Raw genomic sequence first — 11,414 nt, 5'->3', positions numbered from 1 at the left:
TGAGAGAGCAAAACAAATCTAAACAATCAAAGTATATCAACTCAAAATCTCATTGTATCACATATTCAAATCAAATTAGCATTACTAAGGCAAATTGTTAAATACCTATCACTTCAGAGTTACCACTGGCATAGAATATAAGTCATTGATGTTGATCTTAATGCTCTGTCAAATTAGAATATCCTACTTAAACATGACCCTCGTTAGTGATAGATGATTTGTTTCACCATAAAAATGCATTCAATCCCAATAACTTTCTTATTAACCACTACATAAATATATTCAAATCTGTGAACTCATTTTTTATATTCCACCATATTGAAGTGCTGACCCTTGGATTTTTGAGTCTATAACATTATAAAGTAATATCCTTGACCTCGAAGATCAATGGGGTAGCAGGGACAATCTACCATGTGCTTTGGAAGTGGAAAAGTAGATAAAGGTATAACAAAAATGTTTACATGAACTCGCTTTAAGTGGGGTACATTTCATAACCAAACAAAAAGTTCAGCTGTATTTTCCTAAGAAATTTTGCATTATGCTTAATGCAGCAGTCCTTTCTTAAAACCCATTACTATAAGCTAAAATAATCAATGTAATGTGTTGTGCGCCCTTCCAAACACTTTCGAATAGCTGAAATTCCAATTAAACCAAAAGTGCTAGCTGGTATAACATTCCGCAGCCTGAATAATGCCTTGTGGACCTGCATCTGAAAACAGACCTAACTTGGCACTGCCTTTCGCAAGAAATACAGTATTCTCAACCCATTACCTAAGATAGCACCAAAACATAACACTTCAAAAGCAATTCTACTAAAGTGACAATAAAATGCAGCTCTTCAATGACATTTTCCTAGATTTACAAGCTCAATAGGGTAAATGGGCCATTAAATAGATGCCTGCAAAAAGTAACATGCACCCCACCTCCAACTCAATGACAATTGGGCCATGTAAAATTTCACATCTTGGACTTCTAGAAACTTGAAAACAATATCCCCTCGTTGTCGTTGTCACTCTTTATTTGGGCCCATCATTTATACCTAAGTCTTCTTGATAAGAATAATGTCCCCCCAGGCTTTTTTTTTTAAAGCTCCATATAGTATATATAGTTCGGGTATTGAAAAATAATTATGCAACTCATTTAAAAATTATAATGAAGAAATGTTAGATGACACTATTAGCCCCTTTACCCTAAATCAATGGCTTACAACTTAGCTCTCATTAATGTATTTCTTTATTTAAAGCAAAGTAAAATTGTACTAAGATGCCAACACCCACTAGCACGTGTAGAGAGATAATGGGATGGTGTGTTTACCCCAAGGTCAAGGGTTCTATTCTCACTAAAAAAATATTTGACACTTGGCTGATCACCAAGATAGTCACTGTATAGCATGTTTAGTAGACAGGTTTGAAGTTTCAATGTATAGCCCTGACATTCAATTGATACAGAATCACTTTCTATGTCTACAATTGTAATGTATTTTGGTAAAGACCTTTGGTGATGCAGGAACATTCTTCAAAAGCATAACCTCAAGAGAAAGATTCCCTCCTATAATCCAATGATATATAGGTAGGATCATACAACAACCAGAAGCTCTTGAATGAGTTCAAACATGCTCAGACAGCATGGTCTCAGGAGATAACATACATCAAGATCCCTTCATAGTAGTCTTAAGATAGATATTTTAGATAACAGAAATAGAACAATTGACAGATTGAGCCATAACACAAAGCGATTCCACAAAAGTCAGCCCTCCCACAACTTCACACAATCTTATGTAAAAACATTGAGACAGGCACTTTGTTCATTTCCTTTGATAGCCCACCTACATCATATTATATACATAGTTTAGTATCCGGTATCCATCCAATTGAATCAGCAGACAATTTAGCCATTTTACTTTGATTACTCTACCTCCAATTCACTAAGATGATGAACAAAATGGCATCATGCACTCAACCAGTGAATACTGAGTAGAATCAGACAGAAATTTGCATCCGCTATTATGGAGAACATCAGGCTTTCAACACCAAGAAAAATGTTGCTTTTATGAATGACAAAATTACTCAACAGTGAAAGCCAGAAAGGCTCCACTAAAAAATCTGAAAACTCAATGTCTGGCCAAAACAAAGATCTGGTAACAGGCCAAACATCAACTCAGCTGAACCCTTCAATAAGGTTGGATGTAAACTTTCTGTAAACATGTATGTCCAGACGGTAAAAACAATCACGCCACCTCCACTCTGAATGCGGCCAGCAAGCTCCCTTAACCCTACAATGGCTCTGGACCCAGAACAGATAGATACAAGACCTCCTAATGAGGCACAAATTATGTTTTACATGACCAGAGATCAACTACCCCTGAGCTTGCACACACTACTTGAAAAGTTTAGACTCCCCTCATAGGTATGCCTGATATAAGAGAATAAACATGTACTCACAAAAACATGCATTCAAGCTTGCGCATGCCAATTGCACCAGCTCGAATACTTTCCTAATACTCTTCAGCTTAGTCCCTCCCGCTCTTTCACAACCCTCAAAACATAACAATAATACCTGCACAACTCTGTTATCACAAGCAGCTACAAAACATCAATCACTCAATAATATATGTTTGCACAAGTTTCTGCATAAAATGCCAGAATTAACATCACCTGTCTATATTAATGTCTACTGCTGCTTGCACTCTGGTGGCTGTTCCCCTGCTTGCTGCGATGAAGCCTTTTGCAAAAACAATAGGAGAAACATCAAATATGATCGATTGACTAGTTCATCACAATAACAAATAGAAATGGTTCAACGATACTACCTTGGAAGTCTTAGGAGCAGGTTTCTGCAATCAACCATGGAATATTGTTAAAAGAGGCAATTTCATCTGAAAGATGGTTGAAGAGTACTCGTGATTCAACTGATACTGACCTTGTTAGGTACCTCATCATCATCCTCATCCTCCTCATCTTCATCGTCTTCCTCATCCTCATCATCCTCCTCATCTTCATCACCCTCCTCAGCCTCTTCATCCTCAAACTCATCCCCTTGCAGTGCTTCTCCAGTAAACCAGGATACTGCATGGGGAATAATCTTATCCTTGATTGTTGATCTGTGAAGCTCACAAAAATTAGAGAACATTAAAGTATGGGTATTGTTATCCTGGATCCTCTGATTATTAACCCAGATTGTAAGGACAACACAATAGCAGTTCTCTTTACATACCCTATGTCATAATCTTGTTCCATCGAGTCTTGCAATTGCTCTGCCTGCAAAAGCCAAGTATTGCTCAAAATAGATAGAACCACAATAGCAGAAACTTAAACTTACACTGATTAACATAAAATGCAACATTTATCCTTGCAAAGTTCTCAACCTAAGAAACAAGCCAGGGCATAACACTCATCAATAAATGTGACTCTTACAGCTTCTTGATCCAAATCTTCATCATCTTCTGGGACCTTGGGTGGATTGAAGAAATTGAAAAAACTTTCACATATTTCTGTCCTCGTCACAGGCTTTGAATTTTTAGATCCCTTCTTTGGGATCCTTTGGAGAACCTTCTGTGTTAGGTTCTTGCCAGCATACCATTGAATTTCTGTCCTGTTAAACAAGCCTTATCATTACTACATGTGATTAAAGCCCCATAAAGCTTTAGCAGTGTACAAGAAAGAATTTGAACAAACCCTGCAGCACGCTCAAGAATCGGCTCATTATCCTCAACCATGTGATATGTTTTTGTCAGCTGCACAGAAAAAGAAGTAGATGTGGAATGTAGCTTCAAACTATTAACCTACCAACTGACAAACTTGCAAATGTTAGAACTCCAAATTACCACTGTGTTATTGAAAAAAGGGTTTTCTGTAAAGTGAAATTCAAGTTTGAACCCTTTTCCACCCTCCAGATTGAAGCTTCTTATGTCCTTGAGATATTTTAAGGCTCCTTCATCGCGCTTGGTAATCTGCAAAATTCAGAGCTTCCAACTTTTCAAAACAAATACTACAACTGCCAGCATTGTAACAAAGGAACCACCTCAAGAAGATTTACCTCCTCTCCAACAATATCATTGGTTTTCAAGGCTGTTAACCAAAACTCAGGAATTCCTTTTTCTGTTCCAAACAGAATGCTCAGCCTCAGAAAATAAAGTAAACTCCAGTCAAGCACCACATGTAATGATCACAGCATTGAAAGATAAAATGGCAAGCAGCTCAGAAAAGAAACAGTGAATACCTTCACTTTTCTTCTCTTCTTCACCTGCCTCTGCATCAGGAGCTTCATCTGCTGCCGGCTCAGGTTCCACAATCCCATTCACAATATCATGCCGCTATAGCAAACCAGAAAACATTGTCAAATACTTGCTCAATAATGAACTTTGAGCCGAATAAATCACGTTTTAGCATTCAACATGCATGATATATGCACTCTCAATCAGGTTTCAATCATTATATCCGAGCTTGTGACAGATTTGTCACAGCTATTATCAGAATGAAGGACCCCAACAGAACATTGATACTCACATATAAAGCAACCAAACTGCTTGAACATGAAACTAAGACAATTCTACACCTGAGATAGTGTATCGAAACTGAAACTACCTTGTTGTAAAGTGGCTCATACAGCTTTTGATATTTTGCCTCCAAAGCTGCTCTTTCCTCAAAGAATTTTGCCTCGTACTCATCATGTTCCTTCTGCAAAAAACAATCTCTCTCTCTCTCTCTCTCTCTCTCTCTCTCTCTCTCTCTCTCTCTCTCTCTCTCTCTCTCTCTCTCTCTCTCTCTCTCTCTCTCTCTCTCACACACACACACACACACACACACATACTAGATATAAATACTTCATGAGCACCCAAATGTAAAAAGAACCTGTATTTCTTGCAGTGCAAGAACACGCCTCTTCACTTTTGGTGGAAGTGATTCAATATAGCCAGATGAAATCCCGTCCAGATTCTGAAGCTTTCCCTACAAACACACGTTTACTTAGACAAAATTGGACAACACAATGAAGCCAAAATGCAAGTCAGTTGCACAGAGAAAATCATACCTAGGACTACCTCTATAAAACCAGGTTACAGCAACTCAAACAGATGAAGCTTGGGAAACACGGCTTATCCCAAGGAATGACTATGTAACAATCTAAAAGCAACCCCCACTACCAAATCAGTTCCGGGTAGTTCCCACAAAGCATATTGACTGCTTGCTCTTGGGAAAAACTACTCAGCAAAGACACAAATTGCCTTGTAAGTATTTAGGCTGCAGAAAATGTACAACGCACATGCAGGACATGCTTATTTATGAAAAAAGAGCAATACATGTCTGACTAACATTTAGGGTCATTATCATACTACCACACGACCTGCTTCCAGCAGTGTGACAAGTTACACAGGATAAAGCACTAGGCTAGCTACTATGTCAAACAAGAATAGAGCATATAACACAAATACTTACTTTCTGAATGGAGACATAATCATAAACGAACTTTTCAAGAAGAGTTCATCAAGATATTCACCTACTAAAGAACTAGCATTCCAGCGTTACATAAACCCTAGCTGAGCCTGTACTATCATTGTAAGTAGAGATAAAAGGAACTCTCAATACAAGGACAACTACAGTAAACAGATTCCTATAAATGCACTAGAAGTGAATCTTCTGATAAAAAGGTCCAGTGGCAGCAATCAGAGGCTTGACATCTAATGTATGAAAAGAACAGTTGACACCACTACTGACCAAAAACAAGAGAGAAACACAACTTTGGAAGAAAGAGTGATTACAGGATTACATGCGATTCCACAAGCAGTGTATGTTTGAGCATCCAGCAACCATAGAGGAATGAGCAACAAATCTTGACATGTAGAAACTCTCAATTTTAGTTGAACTCACAGTCAAAACAAAAGAAAACATTTTTGAGCCCCCTCTTCATGAAAGGCATAAATTTTCAACAAACTACTACCATGGGATGTTATCAGGAAGACACTCACCTTAGAAGTGGACAGTCCAAATGGAAGAGTTTTCAATAATTACTCTAAGTTCAAAATGCTCAGAAAGGAGATTGGGAGAGATACCCTGAGCACGTTGGCTAATGCAGCACGATCAGCAGGACTGAGACCTGGATAAAGTCAAATTCAAGCATTACATTCTGAGACAAGACCTTTAAATCAATAGATCAGGAACATGCAGTTGCTGTGTAGCATTTAAACCAAGTACACCTATAAAATTCCATGGATACCTGCCAGTGTTTGCTAAACAGCATCCAACGCATGGTTCTCAAAGTTGCATTTTGATTCTCCAAAGGGCAGAGACACATTGCTAGCTTCTCTCGGATATTTATTCATAATACTCACAATGTAGGTTTTTATTAACCTAATATTATTGCAGAAAAGCATTGGTACAGCCATTCTAAAGCACTTCCTAAAAGACTAGCCTGCAAATGGTCATGTTGCAAAAACAACCATCTATATACGGTCGGTAAGGTTCCATCGCACGCAATTAGCCTCCAATGAGTTCGACCAGAAAATAACAGATTTATAAGATTCTGCTTCTAAAATTAAAATCTCAGACCCTGGCAGAGATAAGTTTCTTTGTAAAGCATAGCACCAGCCCTCATATTCTTACAATAAGCGCCTGTTCCAACAGCGATCATCTTCCAAACGCTACTGTGCGCTGCTGAAAGCTCATCTGCCTCAAATTGCGTGAACGGGAGTAACTACGCGATGCGAAAACGAGGGGACGTGAAGGAGGGAAACAATAGAACTATACAATACGGTGAGAAATGCATAACCAGAAATACCTAAAGAGGAAACTTAGAAGGCTACCACAGGGGAAAAGGGGGAAAATAAAAGGAGAAATGAAAAGTGATAAAGAGGTAACCATGCGAGATAGCAAAGGCAGAGAAAGGGGCTTACCAGGAACGGAAGGAAGGGCTGCCCCAAGCTCTGCCATGGAATAGGCAGCCGGCGGGTTATTATCCTCCTGGCTCATGGCGAAGACGGAGGCGACGATGGAGCTTTGCGCAGACACAAAACCCCTTCCCTGCCCGGCCTGCAGCACAACAACAGTGATGATGATGGAGGAACCAAAAGAAGAAACTTCTGTTGTTCCTCCCTGCTCTTATGCTCCAAGGGTTTAGGTCACACAGTGGTAAATGTCTTTTCTTTTTCCGTGTATTTTTCCATTTTCCTTTCTTTTTATGTTCCAAGGGTTTAGGTCATCATAGCGGTTAATGTTTTTCCCTCTCCTCGATTGAACTTTTTCTTCAATGATCAATCACTCAAATAATATAGACTAGCGTTTTACACGCGCTTCGAACGCTGGGCCGCTTCGCTGCCTTGAAGCGGCAAGCGAACTTCGCTCAACAATCCATTTCTCATCTTTCTCTCTCCTCTTTTTCCTCTCTCTCTCCCCCAAATTCTTTATGTTTAAATTTTCTCTCTCTCTCTCTCTATCTTTGCCTTCTATTTTAGTTTTTTTTCCTAATTTTCTCTCTCTTTTTTTCTCTCCCCGCTTTTCTTTTATCTCTCTCTCTCTCCCCTTTTATTCTCCCCTCTCTCTCCTCTCTTTTCCTTCTCTCTCCCTCTTCTCTTTTTTCCTTTTTTTTCTTATTCCTCTCTCTCTCTCTCTCTCTCTCTCTTTGCGCTTTTCTTCTCTCTCTCTCTCTCTCTCTCTCTCTCTCTCTCTTTGTGCTTTTCTTCTCTCTCTCTCTCTCCTCTCTTTTCCTTCTCTCTTTCTCCTCTATTTTTTATTCTCTCTCTCTTTTTAAATTTTATCTTTTCTCTCTCTACATATTCTCTCTCTTCTTCTTTCACTTTCTTTCCCCTCTCCCGAGTCTCTCTTAAAGTATGTAAATTTTATCTTTTTCCTATATATAATTCTCTCTTTATGTTTATATTCTCTCTTTTTCTCCTCTCTCTCTCTCTCTTCTTCTTCTCCCATTTTTCCTAATTTTCCTTTTTTTCTTCTCTCCCTCTCTCCCTTTTAAATTTTATCTTTTTCTTCTCTCATTCTCTCTCTTTTAAATTTGATGTTTTTCTTCTCTCATTCTTTCTCTTTTAAATTTGATATTCTCTCTCTCTTTCCCCCTCTCTCCTTCTCTTTCCCTTCCTCTCTCTCTCAAAAAATATTTAAATTTTAAAAAGAATTTTCTTTTTTTTCATCTCTCTTTCTCTTTTCCTCTTTCTTCTTCTTCTCTCTTTCCTCTCTCCTCTTCTTTCCTTCTCTCTCCTCTTTTTTCCTTTTTTAAAATCTCTTTAAATTTTCTTCTTTTCTCTTTTAAATTTTATATTTCCTCTCTCTATAATTCTCTCTTCTTCTTCTTCTTCTTTTCTCTCTCTCATTTTCTTCTCTTTGTCTCTGTCCCCCTTCTCTCATCTCTTTTCCTTTTTTCTTTTTCTCTCTCTCTCTTAAATTTTATATTTCCTCTCTCTATAATTCTCTTTCTCTCTGTTCCCCCTCTCTCTCTCTCTCTCTCTCCCTCCCTCCCCTTTTTTTTTGCTCTTTGTATATATATATATATATATATATATCCCCCCTTGTTTTAATTAAAAAGAAAGTTTTTTTTAATTTTATTTTTCTCTTTCTTTTAAATTTTATTTTTCCTTTCTCTATAATTTTCTCTCTATGTTCAAATTCTCTCTATAATTCTCTCTCTATAATTCTTCTTCTTATTTTCTCTCTCTCATTTTCTTTTATTTGTCTCTCTCCCCCCTCTCTCCTCTCTTTTCCTTTTTTCTTTTCTTCACTCACTCTCTCTTAAATTTTATATTTCCTCTCTCTATAATTCTCTCACTGTGTTTAAATTCTTTCTCTTCTTCTTCTTATTTTCTCTCTCTCATTTTTTTCTTTGTCTCTCTTCCCCTCTCTCCTCTCTTTTCCTTTTTTTTCCTCTCTCTCTCTCTCTTAAATTTTATATTTCATCTCTCTATAATTCTCTTTCTCTCTGTTCCCCATCTCTCTCCCTCCCTCCCTCTTCTCTTCTTTTTTTTGCTCTTTCTCTCTCTCTCTCCTTATTTTAATTAAACAAAACGTTTACATTAAAATTTAATCTAACAAAGAGAGAGAGAACCTAGGCCCTAGGCATAAGAGAGAGGGGGAGAGGTAGAAGAAAAATGTTTAATTAAAAAATACTATTCTCTTTCCTCTTTCTCCCCCTTCTTTTTATCCTTCTTCTTCTTCTTCTTCTCTCTCTCGCTCTCTCTCTCTCTCTCTCTCTCTCTCTCTCTCTCTCTTATTCTATCTCCTCCTCAAAATGTATGAAAAACTATGTTTGAAAAATTTTAAATTAAAAAATATTTTAAAATATTTAATTAAAGAAAATTTTAAATTAAAAAGTTTAATCTAATTGAGAGAGAGAGAGAGAGAGAAACTTTTGATTTAAAAATAAGTTTGATTTAATTAAAGGAGAGAGAGAGAGAGAGAGAGAGAGAGAGAGAGAGAGAGAACCTAGCCCTCCACATGAGAGAGAGGGGGGAGAGGGGAAGAATTTAATAAAAAAAAGGATGGGGAAAAGAAAGAGAGAGATTATAAGTGAGAGAGAGGGGAAGGGGTTTTAATTTAAAAAAGGGAGGTGAGGGGAGAGAGAAGGCTTTAATGAAAAAAGGGAAGGGGAAGAGAAAATGAGATATTGCACGTGAGAAAAAGAGGAGGAGAATGGGTTTTAATTAAAAAAGGGAGGTTTGGAAAAGGAGGTAGGTCCGAGAAGCCCTCTGGAGGTTCGGGGCTTTCCGAACCTATAGCTAAAATAATATAGTAGTAAGATATAGATAGATATAGATATAGAATAATAATAATAATAATATAAAAGAAGAATACTATTAGTATTTCCCTTACATCCTCATCTTGAGTTCATGATCCCTTGAACAAGGAAGTTGCAGACAATGGATCAATTGACTCTCCTAATAACAAGACGAGATATGAATTTGCAAGCTTCATGCCACGATCCATATCACACTTTATCTAGATTTGAAGAAAAATTAAGTCATCATTTAAGCCCATGGATACGTCATGATTTTCAATTGGCTAGGTATCAAGCATTATATAAAAGATAATAGATATTTTATTATTCCTCCATTTTTTATTGAGATTGTTAAAAGAGAGATTTCTAGAACCTTTGACAATCCCAGAATACTTCTCAGTCACAAATACTTATTAATCCATTTCAAGAAAAAAGGGCTCTAATTTAGCTTGAGGAAATTGAGGGATTATTGCTCGATGTATATAATGTGTTTTGCATGAAGATATTATTGTATAACCCGTGCAAGTGCCGTTTATTTGGCCTTTGTGCATTGGACAATATATACGCATAGAGTGATCTATTGTGTGTTGCAAGCACCTTACAACTTTGCAAGTTTGAGAGGTAGGTACATGATGCCCTCCTTGTGACTATCTTGATTCCACAAAGGTCTAAAAAGGTTTACATAAGCTCTAGAGCTTAGATGAAGAGTAGTGTACACCTTCAATTTAACCATTATCACCATTTCTTATTGTGACATTAATAGCTCATGTTAGCTTTAGGGTTTGATGAAGGTTACAATAACTAATACTTCATCTCAAAAAACATGTGTCTTTAAACAAAAGTAGTCAAACCCACCTATCTACAAACCAAAGCCATAGGTAAGATAGACAATTGAGACATACGAGGAAAGGGATGTGGTCTTGGAGCAACCCAATCATTGCATTCATAGCTCATGGTGAAAGTATATGAATCACTTTTTTGCCTTCTTTCACATGCATTCTCCTTAGTACTACTAGTATAGATGTGTATGTTTGTAAGAGAGAGAGAGAGAGAGAGAGAGAGAGAGTCTTTGACTATAAAGAGATTGCATTTACTAATGATTATATGCATGCAAGGGATGTGTTCAACATGTAGCTAAAGGCTACAAGTTCTCACAAGGTAAGAACTAGTTTAGAAGCATCTCATAAGCATGTGTACACAAACAATTTCTAAGTAGAGAATCACTCCAAGAATCATGTGGGATAACTAAAAGTTGGGGTTGAGGGGTGATTGCAGCAAACGGAAGAGATTTGGGGTCAATCCACCATGGGAGCTTGAGGGAAAAGCTTGTTGGAAGAGAGAGAGAAGCCTAGAGCAAAAAGTAATTGTGACTTTTACTCTCCTCTAAACTCTTGAATCTCCAACTTGCCCTTGAAACCCCAAAAAGTTGCATGAAAAGGAGTGACGACATGCTAAATTAACCATTTTACCTCCATATACATCTGAGGCTCCAACCATAGCTCTTGCTTGCTCCAAAAAGTTGTAACTAACTATGGTCCTACTTGTTGTACTTGTACCTGTGACCTGAGTAACTAGGGTTTTCAGATTTGAAAAGTCCAAAAAATTAGTGCATTATGTGCACCAAAGATTTTTGACTTTATTTTTCTTGGTGTTTTCCGATGTTTTCTTGATGGTTACAATGCATAGAGGCAAGAAACGAGCTT

General features: G+C 37.4%; 1 protein-coding gene across 3 annotated transcripts; it reads right to left on the bottom strand.

The window, feature by feature from the left end:
- Positions 1-333: 333 nt before the first annotated feature.
- LOC148013271 (nucleosome assembly protein 1;4-like) lies at positions 334-7,101 on the bottom strand. Of its 3 annotated transcripts, none has more exons than XM_087667567.1 (14): positions 6,887-7,101; positions 6,047-6,090; positions 4,851-4,946; positions 4,584-4,676; positions 4,219-4,312; positions 4,036-4,097; positions 3,824-3,949; positions 3,675-3,733; positions 3,414-3,591; positions 3,214-3,257; positions 2,920-3,100; positions 2,810-2,833; positions 2,655-2,721; positions 334-771 (listed from the first exon to the last, which is right to left on the bottom strand). In XM_087667567.1, the coding sequence occupies exons 1-13, from the start codon at positions 6,960-6,962 to the stop codon at positions 2,671-2,673; spliced, it is 1,128 nt and encodes a 375-aa protein (XP_087523693.1). In that variant the 5' UTR covers positions 6,963-7,101; the 3' UTR covers positions 334-771; positions 2,655-2,670. The 3 variants fall into 3 exon arrangements, with proteins under 3 accessions (XP_087523693.1, XP_087523694.1, XP_087523692.1); XM_087667568.1 differs by having other exon boundaries at positions 337-709; XM_087667566.1 differs by lacking the exon at positions 334-771 and adding an exon at positions 2,022-2,566 and having other exon boundaries at positions 6,887-7,100.
- Between the last annotated feature and the right edge of the window lie 4,313 nt (positions 7,102-11,414).

This window comes from Lygodium microphyllum, chromosome 26 (genome assembly GCF_053477565.2).
Source record: "Lygodium microphyllum isolate KBCC chromosome 26, Lygodium_microphyllum_v1.1.10, whole genome shotgun sequence".
In the NCBI taxonomy this organism is placed as follows: domain Eukaryota; kingdom Viridiplantae; phylum Streptophyta; class Polypodiopsida; order Schizaeales; family Lygodiaceae; genus Lygodium; species Lygodium microphyllum.
This window is presented reverse-complemented; position numbering and strand designations above follow the sequence as displayed.